At 51.4% G+C, this 16019-nt stretch overlaps 1 protein-coding gene across 1 annotated transcript; it reads right to left on the bottom strand.

The window, feature by feature from the left end:
- Positions 1–15660, bottom strand: LOC309864244 (uncharacterized protein). Its single transcript, XM_082729592.1, has 2 exons — positions 14625–15660; positions 1–33 (listed from the first exon to the last, which is right to left on the bottom strand). Exons 1-2 carry the CDS (start codon positions 15443–15445, stop codon positions 9–11), a joined length of 846 nt encoding a protein of 281 aa, XP_082585718.1. The 5' UTR covers positions 15446–15660; the 3' UTR covers positions 1–8.
- Between the last annotated feature and the right edge of the window lie 359 nt (positions 15661–16019).

The raw sequence follows: 16019 nt of genomic DNA, 5'->3' as shown, positions 1-16019 counted from the left end.
CACTGAATTCAGTTGAGTTCATCTTCTATTCCACTAAATGAAAAGACAAAGACAAAGTCTTGATTTATTGCTTGACTTACTTCTTAATTTTCCATACCCATGAGAAATTCCCTCACCCTCCCCCCTCTGGCTCTGGGTCATGGAAGCTGAGCTGACACTGTTCCCTAACATCATGGAAAGCCGCATCCTCTGAGTTAGAAGCAGCCAGGCCTTCTGCATACCCTCTGGGAGCGCTTCTCCAGAACTCCACGTGGGCAGAATGGGTCCTAAAGCATCGACTGAGTCACTTTCACACCGAGGGGGAACATTATTTGAGAAAATCAAGTCTTACGAAAGACCCAAGTTCAGAGGATCTCCTTTTAGTCCCTGCTTTAAATTCCAGCCACAGACTGAAAAGGCGGACTAAGGATGTAGGGGGTGGCTCCTTGGGACACGAGCAGGTCACAGGACTGACTCCAGGTGCTCGTCCAAATGAAGACGTGCTGTAAGTGGAAGTACACCCTGGCTTTCAACGATGTAGCGGAGGGGAAAAAAAAGTAAAATAGCTAATCACACTTATGTTGATTACATGCTGACACGATAATGTCAGATTCACTGGGCTAAATAAAACTTTATTAGAATTAGTTTCACCTTTTTTTTTTAATGTAGCTACTAGAAAATCTGAAACTACTTAAATGACTTGCATTCTATTTTTATTGGATGGTGCTGGTCTAGCCCTTCCTTCCAAAGCAGCAAGAAGATGCAGTGTGGGTTTTTAAAGCTCTGGAGCGCCACAGAATCTGGCCCAAACCCTTCTTTTTACTGATGAGGGAACAAGGCGGGGGGTGGGGTGGGGTGGGGAGAGAACAAGAGTAAGGGGCACTGTATGGGCTGCAAGGGGCAGGTGCGGGGCCCCTGACTCCCACTGCCTGCGCCAAGATGGAACAGACACCATGATTAGAAGTAGCATTAAATCTCTGAGATTCCCCCCCAAGCAACATAACAGCATCCATAAACAGAATAAGGTGTACATGAGGCAGTAACGCTGGAAAAGAAGACACTGATGGCCTGTACTACTGACACTGAGTTGTGCTTCCAACAACTGATTAAGCCGACTGCAAATACTGAGTTCCCATTCTGATTAACCCTTTGAGGAGAGCAGGACTAAGAAGTATCTTTTCAGAAATTTCTAGAAGAACAATGCTATCTACAAAGCCCAGTAAACTACTTACCAAATAGCCATAGAATGGTGTGTGATTCTCGGTTTTAGTTGGCGGGGAGGCAAGAAAGATGGAGTGAATCTAGGTAAACTATGTACACAGTTAATAGCCTCAAAATTCACTAATAAGGGGCGCCTGGGTGGCTCAGAGGGTTAAGCCTCTGCCTTCGGCTCAGGTCATGATCCCAGGGTCCTGGGATCGAGTCCCGCATCGGGCTCTCTGCTCAGCAGCGAGCCTGCTTCCTCCTCTCTCTCTCTCTGCCTCCCTATCTGCCTGCTTGTGATCTCTGTCTGTCAAATAAATAAAATCTTTAAAAAAAAAAAATTCACTAATAATAGCAACATGCGTATGGTGCTTATGATGCGATGTGCTATCCTCAGAATGTCACAATAACTTTATGACAGGCACAATTCTTTCCAACTCTGTATTACTAATTTTCAGAGAAATGAATAAAAAATTCAAGATTTATCTGAAACTGCAATTACACTGAAAATAATTCCTATTTACCGAAGTATCTGTTATCTGAAAAACGTAACACACAAGATGGTGTTGAGGGAAGATGATAAGTCCAATTTAAGAGTCAAGAGTACCAACGGTGAATTTTAGCAAATATAATTTCCATTGAATTGCAAGGGGAAAAAACCCCACTTTTGACGTCACCCCCCGAGGCGCTGGGAGTAGTTAGGGCGGGTGGAGCACAGGCAGGTAGGCAACAACAGTCTGCACGCCGCGAGGCAGCCCACACCGGGGAGAAGTTCAAGCCCAGGCAGGGGAGCTTCATACAGAAATGCACTGCAGGCCTTGCCTGATGCCAAGGGCCCTGGGAGACCCCGCCCCACGGTCACGGAAATCCAGAGCAGAGGTGAGAAGCAGAACAGATGGGCAGGACTGAGTGAGTCTCAGAGAGGGCGCAGCGTGAGACACAGATAACTGGGAGACGCGGTGGGAAAGGGAGGAGGAGGTGGATGGCTCACTGGGGGAGAGAAAGGGTCAAGGTGGAAGAAAAACCACAAAGACTCAAAGACGCTAAGCAGAGGACATTAAAAGGACAAGCAAATCCTGGAAGAAAACAGGTGTTGGTGAAAAAAAGACAGCAGACAGAACCACAGCGCCCAGCAAGGCCAGCACAGTTATCTACATGTTATCTGCCCAGCTGTTCCCGGAGAGCAGCAGGGAGCTGGGGAGGCAAGCGTGGGCGCGGGCGCAGGCTGGGGCTGGGGCTGGGGCTGGGGCAGACCAGTGGGGCTGCAGCCCACTGCTGGGCGTACACTTGGCCGGGATGGGGACTCAGGAGGCAGGAAGGGTGTTTTCTACATCACACCGTGTGACACTAGCGCAGGCATACAAGCACCTGGTGAGGAAAACGGTGAAGAGCACACACCTGGCCTCTTGCGACTGGGGTGGGGGGTGGGGGGCAGAAAGCCAGAAGGGGGGCTGGGAAGGCTCCCAGTGGCCCCCGTCCTGGGCACTCAAGACACCCCGAGGGCATCTGCTCTGGAACCAGTGTCACCTTAGACCAGTGACAGATGCTAGATTAGCACGGAAGTGACCCAGACCCCAGCACAGTAGGCCCCTTCCCCCCGCCAGCCAGCCAAGCCGCCCCGCTCCATGGGAAGCTGGGGAATTTCGCGTTGGCAAAGCCAGAAGAACCCACAACTGCATCTGACTGTGTGTTGGGGACAGGAGTGAGGGTCCTCAGCCAACACCGCAGCCCACCCACAGCAAGCCGGATGCACGGCCAAGTCACCAACACTTCCATCTTGCCCCGAGCTCTCTGAATCCCAATTTTACCAATAAAGAAACCAAGGGCATTATTCCTTAAATCTGGACAATTCTTATTTGTCAACTCTACCCCAATGAAGAGAGAAAAAACTATATTTATAGTATTTTGATTATGGAAACACAATATTTGCATATGGAAGGGGGGGGTTGGAAGGGAACACAGGGCAGGTAACTTGACCCAGGGTCACCAAGCTGCTCGGTGGCAGAACTAGCATTCAAAACTAGTCTCTGTCTCTCTTCAGTCAGCCCCCTGGGGCGGAAATCACAGAATCCTCATTCGTCCAGTAAGGTGGTTCTGGTGAACACGGGGGCCAGTTTCCAACCTTGCATCCGGCTGTCCAACGGCAGCTAGAACACCCATATCTCCCTCCGTCTGCACGGAGCTACCTGGAAAATCTGTCTATTCCGTGCTTAGACACAGACTCCACTCCACAGGGCAGAAGAGATGTCCAGGGGGACTCCCAGCCTCCCCGTACTGACACAGTGACAGCACAGTGGGAGAAAGGACAGGGACATCACATTGCCACCTCCACACATGGCTCCCTCCACTTCCTGGTCATCTGCCCGGATGAAGGTCACAAGCCTGCCCGTTGGGGGTGGACACCGTGCGCCCAGAGGCCGAGCATGCCGCAGGAACTGTAGGTTATAGTTACCAACCACCACGGCTCCTGCCCGCTGGGGCTTGCTCTCACCCGTCTCGCAAGCTGTGAAACCACCAAAGTATGCACCCACGTGTTCCTGAGAATCAGCTTTCTCCCCCAAGGGGTGGCTGTTCCATGTCCCCCAGAAATCCCAGGCCAAGCCCATAGGAATGCTTAAACAAATGAAGGGAACAAAGGTCACTGAGACCCATGTAGCCTGCTGCTGCCTCTAACGAAAATATCGAAAATATCGCAGGCTCTACAATGCCCATGAGCTCTTGGAGGGGACTCTCAAACAGGACCAATCTCCAGGGGTTAATTTAGTAACTGAAAATGTTCAGTTATTATTATTATTATATTTTTTTAACCAAACAGCCTAGGAAGCCTCAGGGTAAATGACTGTCATGGGTACGGAAAGGTTTGAATGTTGCAGAGCTCATAAGAGTATATAGGATTTTATTAAAATGCCTAATAGTCTCGATCCTTCTGCACGGAGCGAGACAGACAATGTTCAATTTTCCATGCAGGGCACACAGGCGGGGGAAGATTAGAATGTCATCAGAAAAGCCTTCCGTTTACAAAAGGCACAAAAGGGAGGGTAATCCCAAACGTTCAGAAATAACAAGATGCTTTAGCCACTCAAATATCAAATTACAAAGGCTAAGTTGCTTAAATTGGCTACATAAATGCAGTCACTGGCAGCGCTCCCTCCGTGCCTCCCGCTGAAATGCGCCTAAATCTGATGCCTGAATATCAGCAAGCTCCTGCCTCTGGCGGGAAGAAAGTCCGGGAGGAGGAATGACAGGGGAGGCAGACGGTGAGAATCTCTCATGGGGGCTGAGAAAGAATCAGTTCTCAGAGATGCCACAAAGAAATGGAAACGTTGAAAAGATTTACAAATTACAGGTCAATGTCTATTTTTGGAGTTCATTTTAAGAAGGGAAGATGCTTAGGGTCTTTTTTTTCCTTTTTTTGACTAGAAAATGCACGCACGAGAAAGAAAACTCATGAAGTATAAAAAGGAGATTTGGGGGCACCGGGGTGGCTCAGTGGGTTAAGCCTCTGCCTTCGGCTCAGGTCATGATCTCAGGGTCCTGGGATGGAGCACTGCATCGGGCTCTCTGTTCAGCAGGGAGCCTGCTTCCTCCTCTCTCTCTGCCTGCCTCTCTGCCTACTTGTGATCTCGCTCTGTCAAATAAATAAATAAAATCTTTTAAATAAATAAATCAATAAATAAATCAATAAATAAATAAATGAGGAGATTTGGTTTAAAAGTCCACTGTCGGGCACCTGGGTGGCTCAGTGGGTTGTGCGTCTGCCTTTGGCTCAGGTCAGTGATCTCCAGGTCCTGGGACTGAGTCCTGCTCGGCGGGGAGTTCCCCCCCCCCCCCCCCCGCTCTTCTCCAACTCGTTCTCTCAGTCTCTCTCTCTCAAATAAATAAATAAAATCTTAAAAAAAAAAAAAACACCCACTGTCCTCCCCCCGCCCCGCCCCGCCCCGTCCCCAGTCACTCTGTGAGAGGCAGTTTTCTCGTGCATCTTTGCACAGATGTTCGGGGTCAGCGGCTCTCAGAGCATGAACCGTGTCCAGCGGTTGCCAGCGCTGGCTCGTCCCCGTGTGCACAGCCTGTACGTCCCTCCCCAGCTCCGGGCGGACTCATACCCTGGAAATGGACACTTTTACAAACAGCTTTTTTTGTCTCTTTTTGGGGAACCACTTTACAAGTATATTCAAGGCCTTTCAAGGGTTCTATGAGATGAAAAGTGTTTTTATAACACTGAGGTAGTATTGCCCCTTTTCTCTCATAGGCAGGTAGGAGAGCTTTCCAGACGCTCCATGAAGTGTTATTTTGTGAAAGACTGACTACAGAGGCAACCAGGAAAATTCAGCGGCCTTCTCTTGAGCCGGATATTAAAGAGAGATGCAAGAAGTAAACGACATAGGGGCGCCTGGCTGGCTCCGTTGGCAGAGCCTGCAACTCTTGATCTCAGGGTGGGGAGTTCAAGCCCTACATTGGGTATAGAAATTACTTTAAAAAAAAAAAAAACTTAAAATAAAAAAGAATGTAAACAATACCAATCTTTTCAGTAACATTTTTTTGGGGGGTGGGGGAATAATTACCTTTCATTAAAATACTACTGATACTACCTTGTAGTGGACTTATTATGGTTGTTTTAAAATAAATTAAAAAATATTTAGGGGCGCCTGGGTGGCTCAGTGGGTTAAAGCCTCTGCCTTCGGCTCAGGTCATGATCCTAGGGTCCTGGGATCGAGCCCCACATCCGACTCTCTGCTCGGCAGGGAGCCTACTTCCTCCTCTCTCTCTGCCTGCTTCTCTGCCTACCTGTGATCTCGCTCTGTCAAATAAATAAATAAAATCTTTAAAAAAAAAATTCAAACACCTTTCCATTTTAATTTCTTTTTAAAAAAATTTTTTTAAAGATTTTTATTGATTCATTTATTTAGAGACAGAGCATGCAAGCAGGGAGGAGACGCAGAGAGAGAGAATCCCAAGCAGCCTCTGAGGTAAGCATGGAGTCTGGCGTTGGGCTCAAATGCGCAACCTGGAGATGATGACCAGAGCTGGTTGTCCCTGACACTCAACAAACCAAGTGAGCCACCCAGGCACCCCTCTGTTTTAATTTCTAACACAGTAAATACTGACAGATATAACCATATAAACTAAGACTCTCTGGGGTCTTAATAATTTTTAAGCATATAGAGATGCTGAAACTGGAAGGTTTAAGATCCTGTTCCTTGTTTTTTTCACTTAATAGATCATAGAATTTTCTCTATCATTTCTTTTTTTTAGTTTAAGTTTCCCCCAGAAACAGACTGGGAGACAAGGCTCCGGAATAGTTTCTCTGGGAGGAGACAGTCAAGGTCACGGTAACAGGCTTCCTTCCGTGGAGGAAGGCGTTCCCTGTCTGCGGGCCATGCTGAGGGCACCAGCGGAGGAGTCCAACAGGCCGGCCCGACTGCCCCGCTGTTCCCTTGGGACTCCTCACCTCACTGTCCGTGCTCTGCGCCCTTGGCGGACAATCAACAGAAACAATAGCTTATGCTGTGTAGAAACTAACTGCCCCAGCAATCCTATGAGGTAGAGACTCTTGTTAGTCTCATTTTACACATTAGGAAACTGAGGCACAGTTTTGGAAACAAAAGGGGCCTCAGAGGTGATCTCCTTTTATAGGTACAGGACCCAAGGCTCAGAAAGGCTGGGAACGTGCTGAGGCTTCCCTGCCCAGTGCTGGAGTGACCACACTCCCCGACCGCGCACGGGAGCTGCTGGTGCCAGTGGGGGGACCGTCCTCTGTGCAGGGGGTGACTGACCAGACAGCTGACTTACAAGGACTGATCACAACCAACAGCAGCAGAGATGCAGGACCCGGAGGATGAAGATGAGACTCTGGGAACCTCTGTCAGAGGGGAAGATGGGTAAACAGCATGAGATAAAAGTAACAGGAAGGAAAGAGCACTCAGAACCCCAAGGTTAGGAGACATTACATTAGGGTTTCTATAACAACCATAACTCAAATCCAGTAAATACAGGCTGCCTGCCACAGCTGTGCAGAAGACCACCAACGCTTACAATTTTGTGACCTGGATATAAATAATTTCAAGCACTGGTATGTACTTATCAGACTTTTTTCTTTGGAGGGAAGAAATAACACTATTCTAGGGGGAAAGAAATCTACTTTGAAAATAACTTTGTCGGATTCCTGGGTGGCTCAGTGGGTTAAGCCTCTGCCTTCAGCTCAGGTCATGATCTCAGGGTCCTGGCATTGAGCCCTGCATCCCGCTCCCTGATCAGCAGGGAGCGTGCTTCCTGCACGGTTGCGCACGCGCGCATCCCGCCCCCCCCCCCCCACACTCCTGCTTGCCTCTCTGCCCTCTTGTCTGTCAAACAAATAAATAAAATCTTTAAAAAAATAATAATAACTTTGTCAGTGCTTAGATGAGCAAATCTTGATCTTCCTCATCACTTTGAGCTTATAAGGACCTTTAACCAAATCTTTGTCCTTTACGGAGTCTCCCACCCTTGAGTGTCACAATACACAGTTACCAGGCTAGGCAGAGGGCAGAGGCTCTCAGGTTAAGCACAGGCAGGAATTGAGTAGAGACTCAGGGAGGAAATCCTGGTGCAGAAGCCCTCTGCGGCCCTGAGCTATTATTATTCACTGATCAATTTCACAAAAAGCTGCAGAGAAAGTAGGAGGCATCAAACTGAATGGGACCTAGGTTGAGATCCCCGTTGATCACTATCGTTATTTCCATTATACAAAGTTAGGAAGTCAACTTCAACACATTTTCTCAACACGTGAATTTGAAGACCTCTATTGACAGAAAGAGCTGAGCATTAAATTATGTGTAAAGATTCAAAATCAATTGTTCATTACAGGGCTATCCAGTCAATAATAACCTACTTCAAAGTTTGCTGGGGAGATGTCAACTGCATAATTAAAAAATGCCATAAAGCAGCTGGAAGGAAATATGCCAAAATGTTAATTACCTCCAATTAGGGGATTATGGATGATTTTTTTCCCTTAATATTTCCTTCTTGTTTCCAAATACTCTACAGTGGGCATGCAACTCTTTGAAAATGAAAAAGAAGTATTTTAAAATTGAAAATAAGAAGTATTAAAATATGAATATAGAACAGAGCCAGGCCATAGTCCCACTTAAGCCCACAGACAGCAACATACTCATTTTGTAAAATCAAAACATTCAATTTTTAAACATTTAACATATGGATAATCTAAGAAACAATGTAACAACTGACAAACTAGGAAAGGCCTTTCATTTCATATCATTCTCTGAATTATTGACTCTGAAGGTCAAAAATGCTCCTCAGTGTGGGGAGAAAGAGAGATCAGAAAAAGTCTCAGCTCATATACCTGGGTATGAATAAGAAGGTGAAGAGATTGGTTTTTGAACCATCAGGAAATGTCATTTCCTGGTGGGTACATCATAGGCTCTATCAGTGCACTTGCCGGATTCTTGAAGGATTTTCAAAATAAGGCAAATTTCGTGGCAGGAAAAAACAAAACAAAATTTTAAAATAATGAGAGCAAGTCTTCTGGATCAGGGATGGAAGGCGGGGTCACCGGAGGGTTTGTGGCTGGCCAGAAGCTTAACAACTTGCCAGGGCAGAGGCCTTGCTTTCTGGGTCTCCGTATTCTGAATGACCACTGTTCAATGTGGTCCTTTCTTCAGGGTTCTCTTGTGAAGAAATGTCTGGGAGATGTTCTGACCCGCCTCTGGGGCCCTCCTTCCCTGACTCCTCAAAACTGGCCCCAGCTGGGCAAGCAGAAGCCTGCTCTGAGGGGCCTGGCTCCTGCGTTCAGCAGCAGGAGGTAGTGGGGAGAGGGACGGTCAGGAGGTCTGCGGACCTGAGGAACGGCTGGACCACACAGAAAAAGGAAGGTGTGGTGAGGTGACTGGTTCAAGTGGGCAATAAGGAGTCACACAGAACCTGTCGTGGGGAATTTTCCTTGTGGAGAGCTGAAGACCAGACCACAGTAAGGAAAGGAGGGATCACCTGGTGTGGTGACTCCTTGCCAATGCCCACTGCCTTCCCAGGGTCATGGATCTCTTCCCTAAGTGTCCCACGGGTGTCCAAGGGACAAAGTTCTCCAGTGCTGCTCAGAGGGGGCTAGGAGTGGCCAGGGGTCTTCTCATCAAGTTCTTTCCAGAGAACCTGTGCTCATGAGAGGGCAGCCAGACCAGTCCCCTTGGTGAGAGCAGTGTGATGCGAATCTGAGGCACCAGGGGCTTGTGGCTGGCCAGGACTCACCCAGGACCAGCAGCAGGCCCCGAAATGGGAAGTACTTGGGCTTCCTGAAACCTCGAGGTTCAAATCCCAGCCAGCTGACTCAGGATTCTAGCCCACTAAATCGGAAACATCCACTGGACTTAGCACCGGCCACCAGGCTGAGGTACAGTCCAGGAAGACGAGGCCCAGCAGCCCTGACCTCCTCACGCCACGCGGCGGGGGCAGATCTTCCTCCTTCCCAAGTCACGTTCTCAAATGCAAAGTGACGCAAACTCTCACCACAGGAAGGGCTGCTGGAGAGCGGGAGCCCCAGAAGAGCACTGTCTTTAGAACCTGGGACCAGGGAGCTGGGGCCTGTGCCGGCTGCCACATGCAACGGGTAAAGCGGGGAAAATACGCTCGGACCGTTCCTGATAAAACATCCTCGGGATTTCAAAAAGGTAAAGACCTAACAAAAACTCACCTCATCCTTTTCACAACTGCCACAACTCATCAGACTTTGTGATACTTCTCTGTCATATCGATTTTAAAAATTAAGCAGAGAAAAGGAGGGCAGCAGCTCACATTCTGGAAGGCCAGCGGGCAGTCCGTTCCCCAGGTGAACCCACTTGCAAGAGCCCTCGGACTTGGCAGGCAGAGAACCAGGGAGGGCAGCGCAGTCCGTGCCTCACTTGGGGTGTGGGGTTATCACAGAGAGCAGGGCCCCAGGTAGGCTCCGGGGCCTCACTCCAGCCTTCCAGAAGAGCCTGAGGAGTGGGGCATGAGTGCGCCACGCTGCTTCCTCCCTTCCCGCCGAGCGCCCATTTGTAGGTGGGCTCTGGTGCAGAAGTCACCTGGTCCATGGGCCCCTTGGACAGCCCGGGATCCGGGCTCTGGACCACCAGAGCAATGACGAGTGCAGCTGATCTTGAAGAAAATCGAGAAAAACCTACCGAACTTCAGGGTCAGAAAGAATTGGGTTAAAACCCTGGTCCCCCTACTGTTCAGTTTATTAACCCGGGGCAAGTGGCTTCCCCACCCTCGGTTCTTTCTTCTGTAAAATGGAGTCGAACACACTACCCTATCTAAGGAATTTTTGTGAAAATTATAAAGGACAAAGTGACTGGCACATAGCACCTAGTAAATGTTATCCATTTTAAGGCTTTTTTAAATAAGATTTTCAGGGCGCCTGGGTGGCTCAGTGGGTTAAATCTCTGCCTTCGGCTCAGGTCATGATCTCAGGGTCCTGGGATTAAGCCCCGCATTGGGTTCTCTGCTCAGCAGGGAGCCTGCTTCCCCCCCACCCCCCACCCGCCTGTCAAATAAATAAAATCTTTAAAATAAATAAAGATTTTCAAAGTCACCGTAATACTGGATAGTTCTTAAAACTACAAAATTAAGTAATATGCCAAAGCGTTTGACAGCTTAGTGACTTTTCTTGTCAACGAAAGAAACGAAACAAACTGGAAGGGGGTGAAATCAAATAAAATGCTCTCCCTAAGGACAGAAAGAATGTTCCCATGCCATCTGCTCTTGCGGGGCGCGGGGCTCTGCGTTTACGGGATCAGCTGGGAGTCCCGCGGCTCTCGGAACCCGGCCCTCTTGGCACTGGCATCCCGCCCCTGGGACTTGTAGGACATGTTTGCAATTTGTTTTTATTTTTAGACACATCTGCAAATGCAGTTTGAAAAATACCAGTCCTCACAAAAAACCAGGGCAATTTTCCCCCGAGTTTTCGAAAGCTGTAATTGCTGCTGCCTTCCTTACTCAGTCGGAGGACAACCGCATCTTCCAGCAAGGCCAAGAAGCGCGACCTCCGCCCGGCAGGCTGGCCCGCCTGCAAGCTGCTGTCTTACCCTTCAGACTGCCTTGTCTGAACCTGAGGAAGCACGATGTCCTCCTCCTCGTCTAAGCCACACTCTCAAAGCCTTCCTGAGGCCAAGAGGGGCTACCTTCCAAAAACATCAATGGGGAAAGTTGCCGGACTTGTAACTTTAATCTCGGCACCCAGATGCTGGGGCTCAAGGAGGAAAAAAGGCCAGCACACCCTAGCAGTCACCCATGTGACTGCCTGACTGTACAGTGGTGACTAATTTTCCTAGGAGGTACAAGCTGAGTTTCCTCTGTACTTCCCACTTTTTCAGAGTACGTCGTCTTGTGACCACATGAGCTAATTAGAGTTGGGGCACAGTCGGCTGTAAGCACCCCCCATCCACCCCCATGCCTCCATTCTTCCCATCACTACTAGCTCCGTGCTCAAACCAACATTCCCCAACACCCAGGGCAGACCGGGGCCCCCTGACAGGCTGTTGTTGGAAGAGCATACGACTCTCGATCTCGGAGTCGTGAGCTTGAGCTCCACGCAGGGTGTGGAGATTACTTATATAAATAAAAACTTGGAGAGAAAAAAAAGGCCAATGAGTAATTTATTCAAATTGAGCAATCAATGCAATTACGGACACTGATGCAACTGTGTTTCACTGGCCACTGAAAACCTAACAGGAGAGGGAAGAGCAGGGCCATTGGTAGAGAACAAAGAACTGAGAGGGTTTATTTTAAATACAATGTTTCAAGTTGGATTGAATAGGAGGGGTGGTCACCCTACCAGGTGAGCTGCTGAGAAAAACCGGGCTGGTTTGTAACAGATCTGATCATTCAATGACTAACATGCCAGGCATTAAGTACAGCTACCAGCGAAACAGCGCCTCTCCTGTTTGACACCCAGGAGGCCTGAGGCCAAGCAAGCAGCACTCTTAGCAGGACATGTGGGGGTCATGTGTGGCGGCTTGTTCCAGAAGCCCCAAGAGCCCGGAGCTGAAATAATCTTGCAAGAAATACCGGAGCATAAGAAGGGACAAGAACAACTGTTCAATCTGGAGGGGGAAAGAAAGAGCAAGAGTGAACGATGCTCACAAAGCACTTAATAAAATACCCCATTTGGAGGGCACATGTGTTGTGACTTTATATTTTATTTAAAAAAAAAAAAATCAGGGGCGCCTGGGTGGCTCAGTGGGTAAAGCCACTGCCTTCGGCTCAGGTCATGATCTCAGGGTCCTGGGATCGAGTCCCGCATTGGGCTCTCTGCTCAGCAAGGAGCCTGCTTCCTCCTCTCTCTCTCTCTGCCTGCCTCTCTGCCTACTTGTGATCTCTCTCTCTGTCAAATAAAAAAAAAAAAAATCTTAAAAAAAAAAAAAAATCACACGGTAAGATTCACTCTCGGGGGGGGGGGGGTACACAGTTCCATGAAAAAGAACATGCATATACACCCCTGTAACCACCGAGGGGGAGGAGGCAGAAAAGTTCCATCAGCCAGAAGATTAATTCTGCAAATAATTCCCCCAAACTTACATTAGCCAGTAAGGGGCACAATGAATAATAAGGGAGGCCCCCATAATTCACCACCTTTCATCTCAACCAGGTGCCAGGAAAAAAAGGCTACATCCCAGCCTCCCATCCACGAACACCAAGTTATTTTTGCTGCTTGGCTAGCAACCTTCATGTGTTTCTACATTATACAATTTTGCGGTATTTAAAAGACACATCCCCAGATTTTTCATCACGGTGTCAATTCAATTCATAAAAGCTTCTTGTTTCCTTCCTCATTGCTTCAGGGGCTTTTTAGCTTGAAAAAGTGGCAGGTGGGACATTCTGCAGGAGACTAAATTTTCACCTCACCAAATCTGTCAGGGTTGATTCTAATTTTTCTCTTCCTAATTATTAAACATTCTGCAGTTCCTCTGCTCATGTAAAGGATGTTCTGGAACCTAGAAGGGCACCACCAAAAAAAGGGGCAGTACTAGTTAAGTGTGGGCAACACAATACCCTCTAATAGGTTACTGGGATGAAGATCTTGTCTCTTAGGTCCTAACTGGTCTCTGTTCTTTGCTGGAACTACTGCTGTGCGCGGTGGGGGAAGGGAAGGGCATAAAACTTTTATGTACAATGTCCTGTATGGTGATATGAAACCATGAACTAGGGACGGATGATTAAACAAAACAGAACAAAAACCAAGGGGGCTGGGGTACGGATTAACAGAAGAATCTCCTCCATCCCTCTCTCACATACCCAGCAAGCCAGAGAGCTCACTTCCTTGCCTCAGTTTCCTGCAGCCACAGCTTTCTGGCACGGTGAACAGTCAAAAGTCACTTTAAGAAGTTGAACATTACCAACTGCGAGGTGCTTATTAGCTCTATTCCGTGCCCCCTCGTCTGGTTAGCCTCTGCGTGTACAATTCTTCCAGCCGGGCCACCTGAGCAATCAAACTCTCTCACCCCCGTAAAAACACCTTGTAAAAAACTAAGCCGCGACACACAAGGCCCTCACCAGCGTTGCAGCACAGCTCACCGATAAGGCGAGGGCAAAGTCTGCGTGGGAACTCGCGTTTACAATAAAGAGGGAAAGGGGGCGGACGGTCACGAGGAGCGCCGAGCGCCCTGGGCTGCAGCTTTGCTGCCGGCCGAGAAGGCCCCGCGCCAGGCCGGGTGCACACCCAGGGCGCCGGGCCCGCCTCCAGCTCCTGGGCAGCGGGAACCGTGAACCGCGCCGTGGACAGCGGGGGAGGGAGCGCTGCGCCCCCTGGCGGCGGGGCCCTTCCCTATCCGCTCCGGCGGCGGCCGCCGCCGCCGGCCTGCCTAGCTCCATTTGCAGACTCCGGAGGCAGCGTCCCTCCGAACGGGGGCTCCTCCGGCCTCCAGCTCCCCGCTCGGCATCTCCCTCCAGTCCCCGCCCCCTGCTCCTGCTCTGACACCCCCTCGTACACGCCGAGCCGTGCCCCGCCGCAGCCCGGCCGAGCGCGAGCGCCGAGCCCACCGCGGGCTCCGCAGAGCCTTCCGGCGGCCCCGGCCGCTCCATCGCAGCGCCAGGCGGGGGTGCGGGGCCCGCGCACGGCGCGAGTGGGGCGGGCGGGCGGCGGCGGCGCGGACCGTTCCACTCCGCGCTCCCCCCCCCGCCCCCGCGCGGCGCGCGTGCTCCCCGGAACGCCATGGAGCCGCCGCGTTCCGAGCGGGCACAAAGGGGCGCGCGGCACAATGGGCGCGGCGAGCCCGTGGGCACTGGGCGCCAGCTCGGGCGGCTCGGCCCTGCGCGGGGGTGGGCGCTCCTCCCGGCGGGCGCGCTCAGGGCAGCCCCCCTTCGCGTCCCCTCCCCTGCTCCCGCCCCCACCCCGGCATGGATGTTGCAGCCACTCGCCCGTCCGTCTTGCCCCGGAGCCGCCACCGCGCGGCCGGCTTGATCCGCCCCGCACTTACCTGGGACGCGAGTTGTGTACTTTGCAGAGCGGGCCCGCGCCGAGTTTGGGCGCCACGTGGGGGGGTGGGGGAGCGCGGGGCCGGGGAGTGGGGGCCGCGCGCGGAGGGCCTGGCCGGGGCGGCCCGGGGAGTTGCTGGGGGCGGCGGGAGGGCGCCGTGTATTTTCCCCTCTCTTTGTGTGTGTCCGTGCGCTGCGCTCTCGCGTGACGTGACGGGACTCCGTGTGTCATTTCCGCACAAGGACACAGGAGCCCCCGCTGCAGTGGAACCACAACCCCTCCGCCCCCACCCCTGGCCCGCCCCTCCCCCTCAGCGGGGCACACGCGGGACCGGCGGCGGCGCTCGGGCGTGAACGGCCGCGGCGGGGAGCTGGGGCGCGCACTCCGGGGACCCGGGCGGCCCTGCGCGCTCGTCCAGCGCCGCGCCGCTCCACGTGGGCCCGCGCCGGCGGCTCCCGGCGGGGGGCGGCGGCCGCGCAACCCACGGCGCGCCCGGGCAGCGCTGCCTAACAATGTCCCCTGCACGCCGTGTGCTCTCCCCCCGCGAGTCATCGCTCTGAAACGTGGTTGCTCAGCCCCGAGGAGTTTGACCTGAAAAGCCTCTTTTTCCACTTTTTTTTTTTTTTTTTTTTCCTCCGCGGGACGACGACTGTTGCGGGTCGTCTCCTCCCCTCGCGCCCGCGTCTCTCCCCAGTTTTTGGCATCCCGGTCGTGGCCCCGCACCCCTCCACCCCGGGCGGGGTGTTCCCGCGCCGCCATCCGCACAAAGACCTCGGGGCGCCGGGACCCGGGTGGCTCCCGGGGCCCCCGCGAAGCCGGCATGGAGTCCGGCGGGGCGCGGGAGAGCGACCCGGGCGCTGGGAAACGCAGGCTCTGGCCACTCCCCCGGCAGGGTGGCCGCCCTCTGTTGTGAGCCGGAGCGGAAAGTCACCCTTTTACTTGGAACCCGAAGTTTTGGGGTTTGAGGCTACAGAGCAAGACATTCAGAAGTGCGCGCGCTCGCAGACCCACATGCCACCGACAAACCCACGGGGTATCTGCGCCGAGCGCTTAAAATAGAAAAACACGAGTCACCAGTTCAATAAAGGTTGATTCTTTCTACTCCTAACTCCCGGACTGTAGATTCCAAGTTGATAAATACAAAACCTACCCCTCGGGTATTAAGTCTCAATGACTTGAAGGGGTGTGGCGGGTGAAGGTCAGGGAAGCCCAATCCAACAGTTAAACCACGTTTACATTTTAGGCAAACAATGAGAATGTAGATTTTAAAAAAAAAATCCTTTAATTTGCCGGTCGGAGTAAATATAAAAAGAAAAATGCAAATGATCCCATCTGCTGCTCACAGCTGACTGGCTGCAGGAGCGAGCCATGTGGCCCAGCCCTGCGCGGTCAGTGA

This window comes from Mustela nivalis (assembly GCF_964662115.1).
Source record: "Mustela nivalis genome assembly, chromosome: 5".
NCBI classification, from domain to species: Eukaryota; Metazoa; Chordata; class Mammalia; order Carnivora; family Mustelidae; genus Mustela; species Mustela nivalis.
This window is presented reverse-complemented; position numbering and strand designations above follow the sequence as displayed.